We start from the raw sequence: 25425 nt of genomic DNA on the forward strand, positions 1-25425 counted from the left end.
ATGCATAGATTGGAATCTCATTGTGCTAAATATGTTGGAAGAAAAGATGGTCTCTACCATTTATATCTTAGTGAGATGTCTCAAATGAATAGTAGTACAGGGAGAAATACATGAAAGCAGCGGTAGGAAATTAGTGCCATCAGGTTTCAGTTCCCATGTGTTGCTTGTCTGAGCTATGTTGTGCCACAGATGCAGAAACCTCTCATTGGCACCTGGCATGGCAGGCCCTGCACCATGCTCCTTGGACCACGAGGAGCTGAGGAGCACAAGGAAAAGGCATCTTCTTGCTCAGAATCAGGTCTTGAATCATCAGGTGAGAACCTATCCATACAGGTTTATTAGCTTCAGCTCAGCACTGGCCTTGACATACCTGCATTGCTTCCAATAGAAAAAATCCTGCATTTCTGTCACGTGCATCCTATGTCTTAGGTTCACAGGGATTTGCTTTATCTTATATATTAGTTTATTAAACTAATCTCAGGGATTAGTTTAGATTTCCTGTCTGATGATTAGACAATAGACTGTGATCTCAGCAGCGTAATTTCCTTTAAGTATTTACAGTTTTTCCATCATTTCCTTTTATATTTTGAGGTGTCATGGAAACGGAGAGATATAAGAGGAATTTGAGGAAGGCCAGTCAGGTAACTAAATAGACATGTGTGGAGTGTCCCTTCAAGTAGGAAGAGTGGCATGGGAAAAAACATGAAAATGTTTGACTGCATATATGACAAGCCAGTATTGGGGAGGGGACATAGGATCCTGATATTAGATAAGGGGTGAATGGACTCCAGTTAAGCTGTGAACATCAACAGTGAGACTGATTTTTGTTGTGTTTTGTGAAAAGAGCATCGTGAACAGCAGCATTCACATTGGATGGTGAGCAGGCAGGACTGCATTTAAGGTCAGAAAAGAGAATGTTGCAATGACTAAGGCATGATGTAAGAACTCAGCTAAAATTCTACTTCTGTGTATGGATTATAGAGCTGATAGCAAAGTCTTTCGATGTAACAAAATTGCACCTGGGAGAGAAGAGAATTAAAGATTGCAACTATTTTATATATGTAAGTGATAAGTAGTTTTGGGATACCTCCCTAGTTATGTAAAACAGATGTTAAAAAGCATGGAAAAGAAAGGAATGCTATGCATGGTAAAGTAACAGATTCTGGATGCTGTTTGAGGAATTAATTTTGTAGGCATAGAATAAAGGGTTAAACCTTTAAACCTGAGAGGTCGTGAGGGGACCACTAATTGTTATTTCAAGATCTGTTTAAATGGTGTTCAGCTTGTCTACAGGAGTCATAAATGACAATTGGAAGATATCTCAGTATGTGAGTGTGCATGTATACACATACATGTACACTGTGTGTGTTATGTACCTATAAACACATATATGTTTACATATCATAGAAAGTGAGAGCAAAATATTTATGGGAAAAGCAAGGTTATATAGGTGGAAAAGTTGACAAGCTTTTAAGCATACAGCTTCTTAATCTGCTGAAGGGCTTCTGTACCGGAAAGCTTTCTTCCCAACTCTGTCACTTGGTTAAAAAAAAAACACAAATCCTTCTCTTTCAGACCATGTGGATTCCTAGACAGTCTTGGCTATGATAGTGTTGTTTCTGCACATGTATTTGATCAAAATAGCAAACAGCAGGGAAAGCAGATCAATCCATTTTGATTTTCATTTACCTAATGGATGATAATCCTCTCCCCACTAAAATAAAGACTGTAATACATGGTGTAATTCCATAAGGCTGTCTTCCTTTATGCTGCCAACTTCTTTTTTCTTCATGTAACTAAATGTAGCAAGAATTCGAGAAAAGAGTAGTTCTCCAGTGGTACAGAACTGGTGCGGAGACTTTGAGTGAGCTTTTACAGCTATTAGAATATATAAAACTAAGCTACGCTAAAGTCTTTTGGGAGTGGTTGACCTTTCTTCTCTGTCAGCTTATGTTCAGTTTAAACCTAAATCACATCTCTCCTTTTTCTAGTCTTGTACCTTCTCTTTGCTTGCCTGCCCCCTGACCTGCTATCTCTCCCACATGGAACTGAGGGATGTTACATCCCTGTAAAATACTTCTCTTTCTCTTTTTTTTCCTCTCTATGGAGCAATTTGTACCCTCTTAAGAAAGCAGGCAGGGATGATGAGCAAGTTCACTCTGTAGTGTGCAAGTCTGAAGAGAGATGGTAAATCTTTGGGTCTGGCGTTGGGGTAAATTTAAGAAAACTGAGGCATTGAGTGGGTTGATGCAGTTACACTGGAGAAATCAAAGGTGCAACTGTACCCTTGAGGAAAGGAGAATTGTATTGTGCCCCAGGCTTCTGAAACAGAACTTAAAGTAGAGACGTTACTGCTGCAGTCTTATCAGTCTGTAACAAGCTAGTTGCTTAGAAATCCTCTTTCTTCTGGTTTGTTCTTATAAAAAAACCCTGCTGTTGCAGTGCTCTATGCATTTGTGTGTGTGCACACATGCATATGTTAACATCAGTAAAAGATTTTCTAGTGCCTACCTGTAACTCAAAATATAAGCTGAAAATAAAAAAAGGATGTGCAGCCATTGCTATTATATTGCTATTTTCAATTTTTATCGGTTTCTCAAAGATTTTTCTATTTGACTGAAACTTGTGATATTTTTTTTTCTGAATGTTTCACCACATTTAGGTTTTATGGTAGAAGAAACATTAGTAGGAAGAACAGAGGGAAATTCTGCCTCCGTCCCTGCCTTCCCATAACCCCCATGCCAAAGCCATGCTCTTTCCTGACATTTCTTTCTACTGTGTGTGAGCTCGCATCCTTTGATCTATGGAAATATGTGTGAAGAGTGACATAGGCATGATTTCACTGGTTACATCGGTTCCAAACGATCTATTCTGCAGTGATTCAACAAATAGTAGTCTGCGCAAGGATTGTTGCTTTCATTTTCTTCTAACTTAAACACCTATGTCATTCCACTTACCATTTAAGTTGTGACAATATGAAGAGTATGAAATGTGCTGCTAATTGGGTAACTAAAATCAAGGCTGCCTAGGTAACCTTGGTTCTTCCTTGTTAAATGTATGCCTTGCTTGGACACATTCCTACCTCAATTACATCAGTGTTCAGTGTAAACGCCTGTGTAATTGAAAGCGAAACTGTCCATGGTATTTAGTTACATGACATTTTTTCCTCCCAAGGGGTCCCTGGTAGATCAGCGTGCCTGACAGATAGCATTCAGTGTGTGAGGCAGCTGCTTAATTTTTGTCATTGCTGCACAGTCCCTCTGAAACCTTGCATGTTGCAAATTCTTCCATTAATGAAGACTGTATTCTCTTCCTTGCAAGTCTTTTTTGGCATACTTAAAAGTCACACAAATCAGAATTAACATACTGGGAAGTATTACACCCATTTACTGCATGAAGAATTGAGACCCAGTGACCTTCCCAAATCAGGAAAGAAATCTCCATCAAAACCAATCTTCATCAGTTCCAGTTGGAAATTAGAAGTAGCCTAGACTAGGTTACTCACTTCAAATCTGACTTTTTTTAACTTCAATTGTGACTGACTTGGTTCAGCTAGGCTATCTCCTGCCGCTCAGGATCTATACACAAAATAATTTCACATGCTTTGTAGACTGTGAAAGGAGTAAGGCAAGAATCCTGGAGTGTGTCTGATTGAGTAGTCTGATGGTATTAATCCTATACATCACTCAAACAAACTGAACTATAAGTTGCTTCTAACATTTCCTTCTAACGTTTCTTTTTTTTTTTTTTGGGTGTAACTTCACATAAAGGACTTCTATGGATGTGTACATGATTTTATTTTATTTTTTTCAAACAAGGTTATAATAATCTTATTTCCAAAACTCCATGGGTTTATGTTGGCAAAGAAAACAATTCAGTAAACTGAAGCAGATGCAGCATAGTTCCAATAAATATATTGTTAATGGTTAACATTCTTGTGAAGAAATCTGTTTCTATAGTAACTGCTGCAGATTGTCACTTCCTCTGGCATTTGGAATAATACCAAAGTGAATTTAACACTGATGCTGCAAGGGACAAATCCTATGAGAGCTGCAGTAGATCACTGCTAGCAGTATGCTTTATTTGGTATGGAGATGTGTGTACAACACAGTTCAGTAACCATAGAGGGTGTTTAAGAACTATTTCTTCCTACCCTTTATTCTAATGCCCTTTGTGCATTTGCTTTTTTCCCTTCTATAGAAAGACTAGTCCTCATTTGAATCTTATAACAAGGGCACATAAAATACATAGGTATGTTTAATATTTTAAGTTTAAATGTGTGTGCATGCATATGCTACTAATCTTTAAATGTCTGTGAAGAGATTCACCATGTGATTTTCACTAATAAAGAGGGAGTCAACATGGGGCAAATGTGTATGGCTCAAGCTTTAAAACAAAGCCCAGGTGAGGTTTAAAGGATGTGTTTGTCTTGTCTTGTGCTAGCCCTGTTTCTTCTCTGAAACAGTGAAAGGAGATTTTTCTTCTGCTTATAGAAGTGTGTAACCTCCCATGAATTGAGTATTCTGTTTCAGTGTACATTTGCATCTGGTTTTGTTTGTCTCTTGAGTTGAGACTGCACCGAGCAAACTCATGATCGAGTGAAAGCTGAAACTTTTTTAAGGGGAGAGGAAAAGGCTTCAGCAGAGAACATATACTTTTTAGCAACCACGATTTGGGTGCTGGTATAATTCTGAAAGAGGCAGAACTTGGTTTTTGCAAGTTTGTGGGTATGGATGCCATGAAGACTTGGAGATGTTACAGAACTACCTTCCTGGTTGCTTTCTTTTCAGATGGATGAGATAAAAGGCAAAGACAGGGTGATTCTGGCTCTGGAGAAGGACCTTGGTGTCCAGGCAGGCCATACACAGAAACTGCTCCTTCAGAAAGAAGCTTTGGATGAACAGCTTGTCCAAGTGAAGGAGGCAGAACGATACCACAGTAGCCCTAAGAGAGAGCTTCCTGTGGGAGTGGGGGATATCACTGAACTGATGGGAAGCCCGGTAAGAAAGTTGTGTTTTCTTCAAATATTCGTCACAGGATAATTGCTGCCTGGGTGTTCACATTGGTTTTCGGGTTACTTCTAAAATACTAGAAGGACTAATTACTGGTAAATGGCCCTGCACTACACAGTGCTGTGTCACTGATGATTTAGAAACTCCTTGGGCCTCTGGAATTTCAAAGAATATGGAAAAATATATGGATATAGAAATTTCAGAATTTACATTGTGAGCTTCCCCTGTGAACCCCATTATTTTCTTAGCTATTTCATAACTTTAGTAATTATTTTAACCAATGACAAATAGATACTACTCAAAAACTGGCCCGTGGGATTTTAGTCTGTGTTCTATGCACCAGAATTTTTTTTAGCTCATAGTAAGAAATCTGGTGAGAAATAACCAATAATACATCAAATATTATATATCTAGCTGCTTTTTTTTAATTGTTAAACCTTTAAATACATTTCACAAGTGGAAGTTTTTCATGTAATATATCATTTAGGATTTCCACAGGATGCTATTGTTTAGTTTTTCAGTTAATTAAAATAAGGTTTCCAGACATTGATCTACAAGTCTATTTTAAATTTACACAATCCACTTGCTAAACCATGATATTAAATTAAGGATAGTAAAATATTTTTTATAGGTAATTTTATATATCTATATGTTTTTCATATAAAGGAGCAGCATTTGGATGAACGAGATGTGCGGAGATTTCAGTTAAAAATCGCTGAACTTAATGCTGTAATAAGGAAGCTGGAAGACAGAAACACTCTCTTAGCAGATGAAAGAAATGAACTGGTAAATTAATTAGTAATAACACAGATGGTGACTGGGAGGGAATCTTTATGGTAAAAGATTTAATGTCGGGAAGTCAGTGTTATAAATAATTTAGAAATTAGCACTGGTTGGTTTCAATCAATTATAGCTAAATATAGCAGAGATTTCTATAGAAATTCACATTGTGACCACAAAAGACATGGATGGCATCTCTGTTGTTCCAGAAAAACAAAATTTCTAAGTTTATTTTGGGGTCATCATTACCAAATTGACTGGTAACTTGCCTGTAGTACTGTGTAATGATGCTGTGTAAAACATGCATAATCTATACGCTTAAATTACTGGATTAATCTTTTTCAAATTTGACATTGTTTTTGTGACATGCTTATGCTTGTGAGGAGTTAAAAATCCAGCACTTATTGTGCTAGTGATGAAAAATCTGTCATTTCTAAAAGGAAGTCTCTTCAGGAGGTGAAATTATCCTATGGGATTAATAGTAACTTACAAAAGAAAGGGTGCGACACAAATTTTAAGAATGAATTTTATTACCCTGAATTGGTATTTAATTGCTTGTCTGGAGGTTAATGGTAAAGCTTTCATTAACTGCAATGGGAGGTGAGTTTCAATGACAGGAATTTTTACACATCTTCTCATGCACCAATTCTAGTGGTAGTAGAAAAGATTTTTTCGTTCTAATCAGATGGAATTTTTTCCCTCATGCAGCCTATATAGCTGGTTCCAAAATAATGCTATTATGTGTGGTGAGGGCAGAAAGGGAGAGTGCTCTTGCCACATGTTAGTCCTATAGATGAGTGAAGCACTGACACCTTCCTCCTTGCTTTGTCTGACAGCTCTTCTTGATGAGGTATGAAGGCTTTGCTTTATGATGAAAGGACTTAATTTAGTTATGACATCTCAGTGATTATCAGAAGAGCTAATTTTTGAAATTTTCTTGTTCAACACCTTGGCTACATCTAGATTAGTGAGGTCAATTGAACAATGCTAGACTAAAATTGGATGAATTAAGAACATAATCATCTTGTTTTCTTTACACTTTTCCTCTTTAAACAGTTGTATAGTCTAAACTGTCCTTTCATATGACAGAAAATGATTCCTCATTAACAACTTCAGTTTCTGGAGTAAGAAGAACATGTGTTTTAGTCTGGGTATAATTCACCATTTTTCCTACTTTGCCTGGGTACTAATGTTGGTTGTTTTTTTGGGGGGGGGGGCGGCGGGGGGGTGTCCCCCGCCATTCCTGGTATAGTTGCTTATCCCTGCTCTGACCTCTCAAGAACATTTTGTCCTTTTTCAAGATTGTGTTATAGAAAGACAAGATAATTCAGCCTGGCAAAACTTTCTGTGGACATAAGCCATTCTGAACATCCCGAGAGAATGCTGAATTACTGCAACACCCATCCTTCAGTGTCCCTAGATGGAGGGCATGTATGACTCAGTCAGGTGCTCTGCATGATGCTTGGCATAGGGGCATAAGATAGATGTGTTTGAAAAGATACGGAGAAAGGGTTTTATCGTATTTTGAGACAATATTACATAAACCCAGTAATATCAGTAAGGTCATGTGATTAAGCACTGTGAAAAATAATTTTCTCCTGACAATGAAACAAAAACCCAAATACTAAGTGAAATTATCTCAGGAGAAGGATTATTTTTTTCATTTCTAGTTAAAACTCAGGAAATTTTAAAATAATTTGATTGGAAAAATAGATTTTTTTTTCAAACAAAACAGGTCAAGGATTAATGAAATAAAAAGAGTGAAATGGTGAATACACACAAATGCAAGAAAGGGCAGTAATTTCCTTCACATAATTGCCTAACATCATAAAACCACAGGACCAAAATTGAGCAGCTTGAAAGTGTCAGCAGAATGCTGAGATTGAATCTGTGCCCTCTGGCTGACATTCTCATTACTCTAATTACAACATTGGGTCTAGGGTTTTTTAAAGTACAGAAGGAAGAGTTTACTTCTACTAAGGGATAGCTACATTGGTGAAAACAACTACCCCAGAGACCTAGTTGATCAGAGGAAGCAGCTTATATACAATGAGATTAGTTTATCAAGAAATCAGTTTTAAAGATCGTCTGAGTGTTTTCCAAGAGCAAAATCCAGTGACCAGATCTGGTGTTTTTGTAGGCTGTACAGAAATGCCATGTCTTGTTTAGAGTCCAGTAGTTCTTAGTTCAGCAGTAGCCTGTATCAGTATCAGATGCCACTTAACAAAAGAAATAAACTTTCTGAATGAAGAAAGAAGGCAAGTGAAAACACTCATGTATCTTCTTTCCTGCAGCTGTAAACTAAAGCACAGATAACTTTATTCCTTTGCCATTTGCAGTTGAAACGTTCTCGGGAGACAGAAAGTCAGCTGAAGCCTTTGGTAGAAAAAAATAAAAGGATGAGCAAAAAAAATGATGATATGTTGCAATGTATCCAGAGAATGGAAGAGAAAATAAAAAATCTATCAAGGGAAAATGTAGAACTGGTAAGTAATCATCTCTGACATCAGGTTGTAAGAACACATTGCACACAGTTACTTTGGGGTGAAAGTGCTCGTGAGGCTTTTTCTCTAACACAGACATTTTGGAGTCTCAATAGTGGGATGGTATAACTGTCAAACTCAGCCAATGCAGCTGAATATTCATATGCTAAATTCAGAGTGGCGTGTGCTTTGTTTTGTATCAATTCACATTGATTAATGGAAAGGATTACAGATAGGTAAAATGGTTTTAGAGGCTATAAAATACATGACTAAAAATCAGCTTTAATAAATACTGCTTTTATGATTAGAAGTCAAAACTGAATTTGAGTACATGTGCCAAAGATCCTACTAGGCTAGATCACTGAGGCCACTTGTTTGCTAATTTTGTCCCAGACTGTGTTCTTTGATTCTGTTTTAAAATATCTTATGTGAGATATTAAGACTGAGGCATATAGATGTGTAATATTTTTTGTTGTTGAAAGAGGCCTTATATTGCAGTGGAGTATTTACTGATGAGTCCAATGATTCTTGATTACTACATCACACATGAGAATTTTCCTCCTGTTACAGCAAGACTCTTTAAAATATTCTTTCATTTTTTTAAAAATTTTACTTCTATTTTTGTAGAAAGAGAAGTTATCTGCACAACCAGTCCTGAAGAGGCACACATCTTTGAATGATCTCAGCAGCACACGAGAGGAACAAGAAATTGAATTCCTTAGACTACAAGTTAAAGAACAGCAGCATGTTATTGATGATCTCACAGTGGTAATGTTTATGACTGGTATACACACGTGCATGCACACACATCTATAAGCAAACTAAAGATTTGAGAGCGGTATTTTAACGCCAGTTGTAGTAGTGATGCAGAAATAGTTCTTCAGTATCAAACGGTTTTGTTATTTCTCAGGCAGTGAATTAATTTCTTTGAAATGTGTATAAATCTCTGTATTATGAAATACTTACCTACTATGAGCTGCTTGTGAAAAGAAGTGCATCAGTCCATCCACCTTACAAAATTGGCTGTCAACAACTGAGGGACTTAAGGAAAAGACATGTTTCAAAACTTAATGACTGAAACTTGTTGGATGTAGACCCTGGTGCAAACCCAACCACTCTCCTGATCTAGAAGTTCTCTAAAAGAAAGGAACATGCTGAACGGCATTCATTTAATCTAACCAAGTATCTCTAACTGAGCTGGCCACACTAGCTGTCCTTATAACAAGTGGAGAGAAATATGCACAGTTCATCTAACCAAAAGTAGTAGCATAGTTTAAGGTTAGAATTGCACAGCTGCTACACTCTGTGACAACTACTTACGATAATGCTCATAGATGTTTGTACTGTTTGATCAGGACCCAATTTTGAGTTGTGTTAAAGGTGTCTAGTGCTATTTCGTGCAATTTATGATACACCCTTCTGGTGCTGGCAGAAATGACATATCGCCTCTGAGAGACCCCTGCCCTTCTGGAGCAGCATTTGGAATTCAGGCAGACTCAAAGCATGTCAAATGGCACTACTGACTGCTACAAGATGATAACGTGAATTTAAGATCACTCTATCTAAATAGCAAATTAAACAGTTCGATAAAACATTGAAAATAAAAATATAAGATCCAAAAGATAAACCAAGATGTGTTACCGCTCTGTCTGGAACATTGTCTCTATTCTTGGCGGTTACTCTGAGATTTGACCCAGGATTTCTCTCTGCAATCACTGCCAAAGATTGATGTCTGCGTGCATTCTGCAGGGTCACAGTGTTACAAGCAGTAGGATGTTACTCAGACACTATGATGTAGAGTCTGATTCACAGAGCAATGCTGCTTTACTTTCCAAATATAACTGTACAGGCAGGGACTGTGACATAATATTAAATTCCCAGTATGTGGCAGATATGACCTCATTTATATTTCAGTATAAAGTGGGTATGAAAGGATTCTCTTTCTACTGTCTCAGCCAGTTATCTGAGGAAATACATTGTATCCTGACTTTGGTAAAATAGTATTAACTTGTGTTTAGTGTGAAAGTAAAATAAATAAATATTTTAAAATATGGTTTCATTTTTGCTTTTTTTCCTATTTAAAGGTATTATTTCACTTGCAGAAATAAGTTAAATTGTTAACTAAGATTTTGCTTTGGTTGGCAGTACAAACTAGTTGATGCTTTGCCTTTGATATGAACGCAGAGGGATTCTGCACTTCCATTATGCTTTTTAGCTGTCTTTTCTGGCTCAAACCACACCTCTACAGAATACAGATATGTCATAATTATCAAGAATGACCTACGTGTCAAATACCTGATTAATACAGAAGTCATCAGTTTAACTCCAGCTGAGACCAGTATGATACACAGAAATAAGAACAATAGTCCTAGGCAATGGGATTGTCTGAATTGATGAATAGTGTTGCTTGTAGGCTATCTTTGCAATTAAAGCCATATCAACTTGAGTTCTCCCACAACAGCAGTGCTCTGGTCAATTCTTAAAAGGGAAGCTGTTGAGCTAAACTCTGATGATTGCAAAAGATGCTAATAAGGCAGCAAATGGTGTTTTTTAATTGGCATTATTACTGTTCTTGTAGCTTGATGTATTATTGAGGTAGTAAATTAAGCAGTCTTCTTACAAACAAGATTAGAAACAGGAAGGAGTAAGGGACTTTGGAAACATTTGTTCATTTTGCACTGAAATGAAAGTCCAACTGCTTGGATATCTGCTTGGGAGGCAGGAGACCCAGGTTAAAGCAGGGAGTGTGCCTTAATCAGGTACTGAAGAGATAGCAATCTTCTCCAACTCTATAAAATTCAACTGCATAGTTTCAGCTTTAGTTTAATGTAATATATTTTTCTGCTGCATGAAATACCTGCTCCATTCTACCTTGGCAGTCATTACTTTTTCTTTTTTTTGAAAACCACATGTATTAAAGGTACTATATAAGTTGTTGTGCATTTCTGCATTATTTTGCATTTTCCAAAATTTCATTCCTGGAACAATGTGCTGATAAAGATAAATAATTTTATTGTCATTTCCACTGGGAGCTTCCTGTTTGTCCAGTTTCTGAACTGAAAGTGAAGCAAATAACTGAATAGAATAATACCATGCAGTGAGCAATCACTGCTAGAAAGCACTTGGAACTGCTGATATTCTTTTAAAAATAGAGGTGCTGCAAGCAAAGATGCTAAGGAGAGAAACAGGCAAAAGAGGAGACAGATCACCTGCCTCCTGTGGTGTTGGGGTTTATTTTTGCTTGCTGCTTTGCAATTTTTACTTTCTTGTCCTCCTCTTCTTTGGAATTTAAGGCAATATTCTTGGATTTAAATGTCCATAAATGCCGCATTTTTCCATTTATAACCACCTCCTGTTATGACATAGTTAATTGTGATCTTGTTTCACGGTAGAAAAAAGACACTAAGTTGGCACAGATTGAGAGTGCCTTTGGATCTGAGACTTTTGCACTACAAGGCTCAGTCATATGTAACACTGAATGTAACACATATGTAACAACATATGCATGCTCGTGTATTAGAGTATGCCTGATACGACGACTTGTAGTTACTCGACTGGACTTGTTTTTGCCTACCGACCTCCTTCTTCAGGATGGTTAAACACTGGAATGAGAATGTGAATTCTGTTTCCATAGTGAGCTTCTTGGTAAAAGTGTCAAAAGAACTGTCATAAATCTGTGCCCAGTACTTAACAAAGCCTTTTCTTGCCAACTTCCCATCAAGTGTGTGAAGTATGTGGCTGAAGGTTTGTTTGCTGAAGGGAAAAAGCTGCAGTGCAGTGTGATGTTATATCAACATGGTGTTATTCAAAAGGATAAAGATGTCTTTGTGTTAGCTCTACCATAGGCCTTAAAAAAAATTAATGGTATTTCTTTGTGTTAGACATATCTAATTATGTTTTAAAATGAACCCATAGTAAAACATTCTCTTTATTCTAGGAAAGAGAACGGTTATTGCGGTCTAAAAAACAGAAGAGGAAAAGTCTGAAGCCTCCAAAGGTGAGCATATCTTCAGGTTTACGTGCATCTCTGTTGTTGTGGACAACATGTGTACCAAATACTACCTGAAATTAAAGCACCATTTACATTAGTGCTAAAGTGTCATATAATTCTGGTTTTTTTCTGGTGAGTGCTTAATAACTTTTTCTTAGGATAATTCAGGAGCTGCAAGTTCTGTACAGCACACAAGTTGTACTGTTTTGAGTTTTGTTTTAAATAAACCTTTCAGTCATTGTTGCCTAAATATTCAAGTAGCTTGAGTCCTAAATGATGTAATGACTTGAAACATCTAACTTTTCAAAGGACAAATACACAGTCCTTTTAAAAGAAAATACACCCCTTAAACTACTAGTACTAAGTTACTGCTTAATTGCAATTTAAAACTTTAACCCACGCTAGGGATATTACTGAAAGATTTATATATGTGATATATGAATAGTATCTATTTTTCTCTAGTAACTATTTTGCTCTGGAATGCAAAGTACAAGAGAAAAATGAGACTGTAGAAACAGAAAAGTTTTGCTTCAGAGTATACCTTCAGTGTTTGTTTATTGTAACACATGCTTAAAGTAATTTTGCTGAATAATGTTTTCTGTGAAGTTAAACATTAGGAGCCTGGAGCATATGAGGGGAGGACAATGGGGTAAGAGGGAAAAAGTGGAAGTAGAGAGATGATTATCACCTATATGGTAGTTTAAGATTATTCTGTCATAAATGGGTGCTTGTCAGTGTGTTCTGCAGAGCATATTCCTGATGACCTCCAGGTGGTGCTTTTTTATTGCTCTGCATTCTATAATACCTGTGTTCTGAAAAATCTATCCTTTGGAGTTCTCTGTTTCAGCAGTTATTTCTTATGCTTCTAATAATTATGTGTCTTTTGCATATGAAAAAAGAAAAAATCAGAAGTAACAATAAATCTTGCATGCATTTTTCTGTTATGTAACATAAGGCTGATAGCTGCCAGATATATTTACAGTAACCCTGACCTATTCTTTCTTGGTGTAGTATACCTGGAAGTTTGTGTGTTGAGATCAAGTTTAAAAACAGGACATAAAATTTAAAATATATATATGTAACTAATACTTTAATTTTAAAGTCCTCTCTAATTATTAGCCCTTATCTGATTTTAAATTAATTGCCTAAGATCTTTTGTTCTTAATGTTCCTAATGAAACAAAACTAGTTAATTTAATTTTTTAGGAGTTGATAACTAGTGATGATAATTTCCGTAGACTGAAAAGTTCCATAATTATTCATTTATGTCTTAAAAATGTTCTCTGTTAATAGAACTTCAGTGGAACTAGACTCTGTAACCTTTCCTTCTACCTGTGTTCTCTTGAGCAAGCTGTTGTTTTTGTGGTTTCTTTTTCTTTTCCATCTTGCCAAAGCAAGAGTTGAACATCATGAGGGTTGGAGAAAATGTGCATGATACCATTAAAAAAATCTGTGGCACTGCCATTCTTCGTGTGGTAAGAGTACTATAATTGGGGAAATTTGCAGAGATTACTGCAAGAATTAAATGCATATGAGCAGCTGAGTTAGTAGAGGTTTGCTTCTTATTTATGATGATAGATACACCAGAAAGAACAAATTCATCAGTAGCAGACATAACTCCCGCTAGTTATTCCACCCCTTGTCTATTAGCTCTTTGGTGTGCATATGGAATTAGCTATTTGAATTTTATTTGATGCTATCTCCTTAGAGGAAAAGAGGACTATAAAACAAAAACAAGTGAAAAAGAGAGAGAAAGCTGTGTGAGAAGAGTGAACGGGATTATATATACTATACTACTTGGACTATATATACTATACTAATTCCTATATAACTATAGTTTTTAAATAAGTTAATTCCTTAAGGAAGAGAAGTAATCAGTAATATATTTGTTGTGTCCTATTACCTGCCATCGTATAAAACTGTAGGCTATTTACATGTATATGCAGTGTTGACTTGGAGTTTAAACACTGTTGATGATAGCTTCTAAAAATCCAATCCTGGCATATAGGCTAGTTTCTATCCAGGTCACCTGTGTGGTCTTGTGAGGATCAAAATCCTCAAAGGAAGCTGTGTTTCCCACAGTTTTCCAGCAGCTTATTATTTAAATAATCTATGTAGAATGGGTTCCTTACTCAGATGAGCTGTTGAGATTGTACCATCTTCATCCTCTGTTTTTGCAGCCTATCTCAGGAACCCAGATGAAAATGGTAGAATTAACAGAGGTGAGATTTAGACATCTCACTCTGGACAAAGTAACATTAAGTGGTGACTGTTCTCCTCTGGAAGTAGATATCTAAATAGGCCGTATGAGTCTTGTTCTGAAATTGCCCATTTCTCTCCATGGGCTATAAAGGCAGTCTAAGATGAGTTGCTTTATATAGAGACATGTACTGTGCAAGTGTATATCTGTATTCTGCAAGATTTTTATATCATACATATGATAACCTATATATAAGAGTAGATGAAATTATGGGTGTATCTGTCCTAACCAACCACGCAGAAAAGATTACTGACTTAAATCTTTGGCTCTGCTTTTCTAAGATTTGTTAGATGTAAAATTAGCATTAACACAGTGAATTAACGCTTTTGGCTGTTGGAGTTGGATCTGTTTCCAGCTGTGTCCCACTTCCTTTGACAAAGTGAAAAAGGAAGTAACTGGTGAGAATTAGGTTTCATGAAAATGGTCAGATAAGCTCAGACTAGAAGGTATAGAAAGATTCCTGTTTTGTTCTAATAAACAGGAACTTGGTGCACAGGTTGAAGACTTAACACTCACATTCCAGCTTCCTTAATTTTTGAGGTACTCTGACTGACTGGCTGGTGTCTGTGTGTGTTTTCTAATGAGTATTCTCCTGACAGTGATTCCTTTTGTCTGGAACAGAATCTATGGTATGCCTTTCTCCATCTTTGAGACAGCTTGTGTGACCAATCTGTCAGACCAGTCCAATAGCCTTTATAGCCTGCTTGGGTCTAAATAACATCAGTTCAACTGAGAAGCTTTAGGATTTAACTTTAGCTGTTTTTGGGGGTTTGGGGATTGTGTTTTTGGGTTTTTTGGGTGTTTTTTTTGTTTGGGTTTTGTTTTTTTTTTTTCAGTTACATCTGTCTTATTTCTGGAGCTCTGTGGGTGCACTAGGTTACTGTTGCTAGTGTAGCTTTGCCTGAGCACTCTTTTAATTACCATGGGGCATAGGAGTCCATAGAACAGCGCTGGCAACTGTCTCAGGGTCCCAGAGGAAAGGAGCAGCATAGTGGGATGGGCTTTATAACCTCTGTGGTTACAAGGTTTTTAGAAGAGTAATATAGTGACTTGTATAGCCAGGTACTGTAGGACACTTTTCTTTGAGGTGAAGCAGCCTAAATTGATAGAAGTTTTGGTTTTGTTTTGGATGTGTTTGGATTTTTTTTGTTTTGTTTTGTTTTTTAATTATTATTATTTTGTTTGGGTTTGGGTTTTGTGTGGTTTTTTTTTTTGGGGGGGGGGGTTGGTTGGTTGTTTATTGTTTTTTTTTTACATTAATGTGCCATTGGACATGTTAGGAAAAAGATACAGTGGAGGTGAATCTTCTTCTGCTGTTCAAAGCGTACTTTATTTCCAGGTGGGGTTTTGTTGTTTGGGGTTTTTTTGTTTTTTTCTTTCCACTTTTGATAGTGAAACAACGAAGAAACTCCAGAAACAGTATTTTTTGAGTTTTGTTTATTTTTGATACCAAGGATGGAGTTACAGTGATTCCGTGACTGATGGAGTTCATGCATTTGAAAATAAGACATAATTGCCCAGTTTGTTTGGCAACTGCAGGGCTCTATGGATTTGTTTCTTTATTTAAACTTCAATAAACTGTATTTGTGATAGTGGAAAGCCTGCACACTGGTGTGATGGAGTTCATATTTCTTGTTTTATACTTTTCTTTTTTTGTCTGCCTCTGTGCTTTGGTGTGCCTGTATTTTTCTGGCTGCCAAGAAATGACATATAAACATGAAGGTAAGAAGTTACTGATTAGCTCATCTGATTGCATTACCAGGAAATTCTTGGATCATTTTCATGATGGTAGATTAAGTACTTGAAAATGATATATTTAAATGTAAAGTGAAGCTACTTTAATAAAAGAGAAATCAGTTTATTTATATGTAAGTATATCTAATCCAAACCATTAAAAACATGAGGGCATACTGAAATTTGCACATAATATAGTCTACATGTCATTATTGATTTGTGATATTCTAAACTTCCATGTTTACCGAGCACCATAGTTCAGCAGGTGCCTTAATACTTGAGTTATAAAGACCTAGTGCATAATTTTACTTTAAAATTATGGAAAACATTGATATAAATCCACATGAAAAATACTTGCTACTAAATGCATGGCAGTAATCAGCAGAAATTAGAATTTAAATAAGAATTTTTCACCTATTTATGTGACTATCTTCTCAGTTATTAGCTTATTATTTAGAAGTAACAAATGTACAAATCAATGTGAAAAAAAAATTAAGTTAACTATGTTCCCATTTTTAAGAAAAGTTTGAATGAAAATCCAATGAAAATAGTATCTGGTTACAAAAATCCAGTGAGTATTGTATACGTTTTTATATACTTTTCGAAAATTATTGTGATTCAGCTGTTGAGCTGAATGTGGAATCTCCCTTGGAGTTGGTATATTTATTTATGCCTTATTATTTATTACAGTGTTTATCAACAAACTTTGTGTGAATCGGATGTCATTTATTTATTTTTTTTAATCCTTTTTTTTCCTCTACAGCTGTTCCCTTAACAGTTAACTTGTTCTGGTTTTGCTGTGCATCACTTCTTGTAGCTAGTTTCTTCACATACTAGTTGATCAACAGCAAAACCAGCTATTTTGTAATTATGTCATGAAGCAATTCATTCACGTACAGTTAATATACAATGGTTAAATACCTTGTCTCTATTTCTGTGGAAAGTATCTGCTCCACAAAATGATAAATGTACAGCTTCTCTAAAGAGCAAGGAGCCATTAAAAATAAGTGGTTCGCTCATATCTCCAAATACCATAGGCAATCTGTATAGCATTTAACAGGTTTTGACTTTTAACTGTTCTTGAAGTGTTGGGTTTTTTTAGTGTGATGGGGAATATTAATTTTCTTGCCTAATTCACTCCCATCTAATAATAAAGTGATTTATTTATTAATATATGCCAATTATTTTTCCCTACTTTTGCTACTAGTGAAGTGTTTAAATGCAGCTGGTATCTTGTTAAAATAATGGCATTGCTTAAAGTGTCTGCTCAAACCTGTATACATTTAAGTAGAATCAAACCCACTCTTTTTCTGTTTTTTTCACTCCTTGAATAGATGTGGGGGAGATGTGTGCATGCAGGGTTAAAGGAAGATACATACTTAAACTGAGTAATCTACAAAAGTGACTGTATAGTGGAGGTATAGCAAACCCCCCTGTATGATAAGTCTTACTGTCAGTTTTAACTAAACTGATGCTCGCCTTCATGGTATTGTCTTCTCTGTGCCATATATGTGATAATAAAATGGAGTTTTGTTCTCCATCTTTTAAAGTCCCTTCTACCAACCTTTTCAAAGCGAAGACTTGACTCATTTATTTTGTCAGCACTCAAGCCTAGACTTTATTGCAAGTTTTGGTTGAGCTTTACTGAAGTGTGTTTGTCATTTTTGAGGGCAAGCACCCTTGAAGCAGGAGAAAGGAGCAGGTCAGCTGTTCAGTCATCTGACTTGCCTGTCCTTGTCTGATCCCTCCGAAGCACAGGCTGATTGTTTTGAGCCCCATCCACAGGGAAGCTGTTACAGGCAGAAGAGCAGAATGTAGAAGTATGGGCATAAGGGTCTTCATGCAGCTTTGTTTTGGGTTTGCTCCCAGCATCTTTGAGTAAAAGGCATCTGCACTGTAAAATGAGGATGCGGTTTTCATGAGTCTCTTGGGTTCTGTTTACCTGCCATCATCTTCTTTACCTCCGTATAACCTGCTTTCGTCTTTATGAAACTGTCTGCTCATCAGTTTGGAGTCAGAAGGTTCTTCTTGATGAGTTGACCTGGCAACCCAAATTGTAAATTTGTCTTCATTACAACTTGAAGGTAGCACCGTTTCTTTAGCCCTATTTTCAACTCCCAATATTTACTGGTAGAATTACTGTTGAATGATTATAGGCTGCAATCAGTACTGAGTGTGAGAGAAATGCTCAACAGGCCATCTCCCAAGGGCTAACTATACCTCAGTTTTTGTGGTAAACCTTTGTACTTTCATGAGAGAGGAGTCTGAAATGTTTGTAATTTGAGTGTGAGAGAACACATTAGCTTTCTGGATAAGTCTTTATATTTCTAGAATAGAGCTTAAACCTGTTCCTGGTGTCAGCGTAGATGTGGTGCATAGGGACGTGGTTTGGTGATGGACTTGGCAGTGCTGGGTTAACAGTTGGATTTGATGATCTCAAAGGCCTTTTCCAATCTAAATGATTTTAGGATTCCATGATTCTATTATTTGTTTTTTAAGTAGGACAGAACAGTGAACAAACTGGTGTAGTAGCATGTGAATGCTGGAGGAAAGGATAAAATTATCCCAAGAAAGTGTTTCTCTGAAGAACCATAGACACATCTCTCCCTGTTGAAAGGATCACAGTGCTGCCTATACAACCGAGTAATGTGTCTTTACAGGGTTTTAGTGCTATAATTGCAATCCTTTTCTTGTGAATACACTAAACAGTGGTCTAGTAGCTTGCAAAGGAAGGTGGTTTCTAAAGATTGTTCAGAATCTCTTTTCCTTCTCTGCTGCATCATCTTTTTCTGTATGCACGTGGCTTTTTGGTTTGGGGTTTGTTTTTGTTTTTTTGAGTGGATAACATCCTTTCAGAAGGAGAATTTAGCAGAACTAGTTAATTTTAAAATGCAGACTGAATGAAAATTTTAAAATTATTTGAAGGGTTCATCTTAAGTGAAGCAATTAAGTGGTTCAGAACAGGGCCTTGAAGCTGTCTTTGGTAGTTTGAGTGGGGTCAGCTGTACTTTGAAACAATAATGAAGTAGTTTAATTTATGATGTGAGCTGGTGAACCATAGTAAGCAGGGCTGCACACTGTAAATGGAGGCCATGGTGTCATGCAGGCACTGAGGCACACCTGCAGGTCTGATTTTGTGGTACCACTTAAACCACGATAGAGTATTTTGGCTGTTGATGTGAGCTATGCTGAGTCAAAAGCCATATTAAGCATTATGGGGCTTTGTGCGAAAGCGAAGACGGTACTTTGTAGACAAACTGGAAGAATGTATAAGGTTAGGTAAGCCTAGAAGACTGTAGGGAAAAGTAAATATTTGGAATTAATAATTAGATAGGGCATTATAAATAAAATAAACCCTTTCAGTATGTTGAATGAAACTGATAGCTCATGATTCCACTCAGTGAGTTTGGCTTTGCTGAGATGTAAGATGTCTAGTGTTCTGAATTAATAACAACTGATAATTTTTTTCATCGTTTAGGCTTCTTTAATGAAACAAGGTTGTTACCTTCTCACATACAACCTGTGGTTTATATTAAAAACAAACCAAAACAAAATACCTGGAAAAAACTTTGACATCAGGATCTGTGATTCAGCATCATCAAGCAGTGTTAAAAAATATAGAGGTGGATAGACAGATTTTTCTTCATCTTCTTAGAGCCACCTCTCTTCACTAGCCTTGCTGTCTACGACGTTTCGTAACCTGGCTCCATTTTTCCAGCAACACCATTATTATTATTTTTTTTCCATAATTTCTTGCTTCTCTAGATTTGTGTTGGATTAATAGAACACTTGTGTGGTGTAAAAAGTTAGGCTTTCTATTGATTAATAACAGTTAACTTTTGTTACTGTTATTTGGGAAGGAAAAATACTTGAAAAACTTTTTCTAGTTAAATGTGTAAAACAATTTTATTTTTGTGAACAGTGGAATTGTCTATGGAAATTTGCTGCTTTCTGAGCATATGTTAGAAGACTGATGGAAAGGGGGCTTTTAAAATGGAAAGAATTATTATAGTTGTGATATTTTATATAAAACACGTTTCACAATAAGTATTGTACTTTTCACTTCCATTGGCTACTCATTTTCTTTAGTTTTCTGTAAGCATGCATTTAATTGATTACATTATGTAACATTTTTAAAATCTGCATTGAAATGCTGCTTTTCTCTAGGCATAGTTTTTTTATTTAGTCATAATATTGGAGCAAAGTTTTGAAAAACTTGAGAAAGACATATTGAAAAAAGAATGGAAAGCAGCAATTTATAATTTTAAGTAGGATTTTGCAAAATGGATATTATAAATCAATCTTCTTTTCTTTTTTTCTTTTTTTCAAATGAGAATGAATGATGAAATTTGTTCCACATTGTTCTTAGGAATGTTTTTTCCCTTTTGGTTCCACATCTTCTGTGTTGCATTGTACTGCATTACTTTCTTCTGAATAGATAATGCATTCCGCTACTGTGAATCTTGTGAGATCTGTATGATTTTGGTAAAATCAGCTTTTATACTATTGCTAAAGCATTATTCTATTGGCAATTGCCCAGTGCTACCTGCGGTTAGTTCTTGGAGGTTCTTACACGGATGTTGTTGAGAAAGTAGCTCCCTTAATCAGGGAACAAGGATTTACAATGGAACTTTTTTCTTCCTAAATACTAAAATAATGGTCAGAGGAGAACTTGGCTACTGCTTACTGAGTCACTGGGGTTTTCCAACTGTTTTGCTAGTAACTAAGAAAAACTAACTTTTCAGAGGCATGTTGTGGAGACATTTTTTGGATTTGATGAAGAATCTGTCGATTCAGAAACATCATCTGTAACTTCATATAACACAGATAAAACAGACAGAACACCAGCAACACCAGAAGAAGATTTGGAAGATGTAAGTAGTAGTTGATCTTAAATTCTATAGAAATTGACATAGAATATAAAGGCAAACATTTGTTTTTAGCTATTCTGGCACAGGAACTATGAAAAATTTGGCAGAAAATTGCTTTATCTTGTTTCAAGTCCAGTAACACAGACAGTCATTGCCATAGAATTAATAAGATAATATTTTGCCTGACAGATTTGGCAGATATTGGGCTCAGAAATAAAATTGGTTTTCTCAAGCCCTTTCTTATTAGTCAAAAGAAAATGAATATGAATGTTGCTTTGCCAAAAGTCAATAGTTAATAGACAATAGTTTCCCTTTCAACCTTCTAATTTATTTGACAGTTCTGATACAACCAGGGCTTTTTTCGTGTACTTACAATACTCAGAGAGGCTTTTGCAATTCATTAAGGCTTAAATGATCATAGGTAGTAAATACCCACTGACAGGTTTTGTCTCAGCTCTGTGATATACAGTGCAGCTGGCCTACTTTAAAAGATTGCAAGGCTGAGGACAAAGCATGAATTAGATGCTCTTTTTCATATTTCTTTCCTGTTCACTAGCTTGTGCCTAATGCTCCTCAGTTACAAGAAGCTTTCTATTTTCCTAGGTTTAATATCTAATAATATTGTAATCTCTTTTCCTTGGAGCTTGAGTTCCTGGAGCAAAAATTAATTAAAGGGAAGGACATTTATTGCCCTCAGCATTATAAGGAAAGACCTTGAAGGTGTTTATGTCAGTTGCTCAAAATTCCAAGAAAATTAAGACATTAAAAATATTTCATCTTAAAAAAAAAAAAAAGCAAAGCACACACCCACCCACCTCTACCCCCCATCTTATGGCTTTTGAAACGTAACTTCTGTGTTAGTGTGCTTGTGCTGGTAAAATGCTTTACCCTGGCATGGTAGAGAAAAAGAGTAACAAGGGAGTGATGGACTGCATGACAAATAGAATGAGCTCCTTCAGAAGCCCCTGTGGCTCTGGGGTTGCTGAAGACAGTGGTGCATAGAACTGTTCTATCTCATCTTTCCCCAGTCAGTTTCTTCCCATTTCTATATGTTACTGCCTCATATAGTAACTTACACTGTCCTGAAATTGTAAGATAGACACAGTTACTGATATCTGCATTTCTGCATTATCCTCAAATCATCCTTCCATTTCTACTTCTTTCAGTTTTTTAAACCTTTGAGACTCAGTATGAGTTGTTGTTGTTGCTTGTTGTGTGTATCTATCTGTCTACATAAACAAACCCATTATCATATATATTTACACAAACCCACTTCTTTTCCCCCTCTTCATTAAGAGCACACCTAAAGAAGAAGCTGAACTAAGGTTCTGCCAGCTAACAAGAGAATATCAAGCTTTGCAAAGAGCATATGCATTGCTTCAAGAACAAGTTGGTGGAACACTGGATGCAGAGAGAGAAGCAAGGGTAATTTTTTAACTGAAATGCCTTTTAACTCTGAAATCATTGAAAAAGTTGAAATAACTTGGAATAGCAGGAGGTGTATTTGCAGGTCAGTGAAATGCAAAGCACGATGTTTTTAAGGATTAGAGGATATTAACAGTAAGGTGACAATTCAGCTTCATCTGGTGGGATCAGAACAAAGATCTCATACTTTAATCTAGCATGCATAATATATTAAAGATTTTGGTAGTAAGAGTGTTATTGAGAATGAGATCCCAATTGAACTTGCAATTTGGATAGCAATATAATGGATTTAAAAGAATTGGAGAATAGGTTTTTGTTAGTACTTAGGTACTTTTATCATATGAGTATATTAAAAATCTGACCCAAATCTGACAAGGGAAGTTTTTCTTCAAATGTTTTGTAGAATATGTGAAATCATAATTTCTTCTTAAAAAAAATTATCAGTTTGAGAGTATTCTTCCACTAAAAAGTACATAGCTAACTGTTGTTCCTATTAAATGTCAGGATGTGTGATTGTTTGCTCTCTCTGAAATAAATGGGTTTTTTTATCCTCACAGCAATCTCTGTACTGTAGGTAGTTGATGTGTGACAGAGTGTGACAGTGTTCTGGTTTGATTTACCTTTCTGCCACCACTAAACCATTTAGTGCAGAGATGAGGTCAGCAGAAGTCACGCTAACATCTTCCATTCTGTTTTTTCCAAAATGGGGAGGTGAGAAATCACTTCAAAATGAATTGGTGAGCTCTGACTCAGTCTGCAGATCTATTCACTGTACAGCAGTGACATCAAATAGAACTGAGTTAACTAGACACTAAAATTCTTCTACTTTATCACATCTCCTTGCAGATAGGGGCATGTCTAGAAATGTAGCATATTTCCAAGTGCTCCTCTGACTGAATAACTATTATGATCGATGACCAGAGAGCATGTAACATCCAAAAGGGTAAGCAATAGCCATAGGGCTTGAAACTTCATCATCTTCACCCCATGTCCTTCATTGTGCATCAAGTACAGCTTGAACCTGCAGACTGCTGACTACTGAGAGAGTTGACTGATGTAATTGTGAGGCCATTCTCAATTATCTTTGGAGCATCATGGCAATTGTGGGAGGTTCCTGAGGACTGTAAGAAAGCAAATGTTACTTGTCTTCAAGAAGGGCAAGGAGGAGGATCTGGGGAACTGAAGGCTGGTCATTCTCACTTCCATCCCTAGGAAAGGGATAGAGCAAATAATCATGGAAACTGTTTCCAAATTCCTGAAAGACAAGAAGGTGACTGGGTGTTATCAGTGTAGTTTTACAAAAGGGAAATCATGCTTAACCAGCTTGATAGCCTTCTGTGATGAGCAGTGGATGTTGTTTATCTTGACTTCATTGACACTCTCCCTAATAAGATTCTCTTAGGCAAACTGATAAAGTACAGACTAGACAAAGGGGTACTAAGGTAGAGTGAAAATTGGCTGAAATAGCTTAAAGAGTGGCAGGAAGTTCAGCTGGAGGTATCATCAGTGGCTGCATTAGAAAGAAGGTCCCCAGCAGACCAATGGAAGGTGATCCTTCCTCTCTACTCGGCATTGATGAGGCCACATCTGGAGTGCTGGGTGGTTGTGGTTTAGCCCCAGCTGTTGACTAAACCCCACACAGCTGCTCACTCATTCCCCCTGACAGGATGGGGAAGAGAATCAGAAGGATAAAAGTGAGAAAACTCGTGAGTTGAGATAAAGACAGTTTAACAGGTAAAGCAAAAGGCACGTGCACAAGCGCAAAGCAAAACAATGTTCACTGATTACTTGCCATCAGCAGGCAGGTGTTCAGCCATCTCCAGGAGAGCAGGGCTCAATCACAGGTAATGGTCACTTGGGACACCATAACTCTGAATGCCCCCCCTTTCTCCTCCTCCTTCCCCCAGCTTTATATGCTGAGCATGATGTCCCATGGTATGGGATATCCCTTTGGTCAGGTGGGGCCAGATGTCCTGGCTGAGTCCTCAAACCTCCATGTGCCCCCCAGCCCACTCACTGGTGGGTGGGGTGAGGAGCAGAAATGTCCCTGGCTCTGTGTAGAGCACAACATCCCTGTGTTACCAACCCTGTTTCATCCAGAAATCCAGAACAGCCCCATACGAGCTACTGTGAAGAAAATTAACTCTACCCTAGCCAAAACCAGCACATGGGTTCATCTCTGGGCAAGTACTAGAAAAACACAGACATACGGGACAGAATGCAGTGAAGGGCCACAATGATTAAGGGCTTGGAGAACGTGATACACAAGGAGAGGCTTTGAGCTGGGCATGTTCAGCCTGGATAAGAGAAAGCTCGGGGATAACTTGCCAATTTGTGTAAATGCCTGATGAAGGGAGTAGAGAAGATGGAACCAGACTTCGCAGTGGGATCCAGTGAAAGGACAAGATACAACAGTCACAAATTCAAATACAATACTATTTAAACATAGAAAAAACCCGTCTTACTCTGAAGGCAGTCAAACATTGAAGCAGGTTTCCCAGAGACGCTGTGGAATGTTCGTCCCTTGAGATATTCAGAACCCCACTGGACAAGGTCTTAAGCAGCCTTATCTAGGTGCCTTCCCACTTTGACCATGGAAGTTGGAAAGGTGATGCCTTCCAGCCTCAATGAGACTGTGATTCTAAAAAGTGTTTAGGCGTTAAAAACCCCCTAACCTACTTACCCCCAAAAAATACCTCCTGTACCCTAGAAATGGAGCAACATATTAAATATTGTGAACTATTGCATATTACTGCCTTGCTACATGCGCCCTTCGTTGTATTGTGCCACTGCAACATGTTGTTAATAATACAGAAAGACAAAGATTTTAATGTGGTTTAAAAAGTACTGATGGGGATGGACTCAATTTA

General features: G+C 36.9%; 1 protein-coding gene across 5 annotated transcripts in view; it reads left to right on the forward strand.

The window, feature by feature from the left end:
• Nucleotides 1–25425, forward strand: part of LOC121088053 (janus kinase and microtubule-interacting protein 1-like) — a 246654-nt gene that overhangs the window by 90922 nt on the left and 130307 nt on the right. For all 5 annotated transcript variants that reach the window (XM_040593753.1, XM_040593733.1, XM_040593762.1 and 2 more), the window contains 7 exons: nt 4791–5000; nt 5679–5798; nt 8132–8278; nt 8903–9043; nt 12213–12272; nt 21005–21133; nt 22427–22555. In XM_040593753.1, the coding sequence (XP_040449687.1) occupies nt 4791–5000; nt 5679–5798; nt 8132–8278; nt 8903–9043; nt 12213–12272; nt 21005–21133; nt 22427–22555 (936 nt within the window). The remainder of the gene's footprint in view (nt 1–4790; nt 5001–5678; nt 5799–8131; nt 8279–8902; nt 9044–12212; nt 12273–21004; nt 21134–22426; nt 22556–25425) is intronic.

This window comes from Falco naumanni, chromosome 1 (genome assembly GCF_017639655.2).
Source record: "Falco naumanni isolate bFalNau1 chromosome 1, bFalNau1.pat, whole genome shotgun sequence".
Lineage (NCBI taxonomy): Eukaryota > Metazoa > Chordata > Aves > Falconiformes > Falconidae > Falco > Falco naumanni.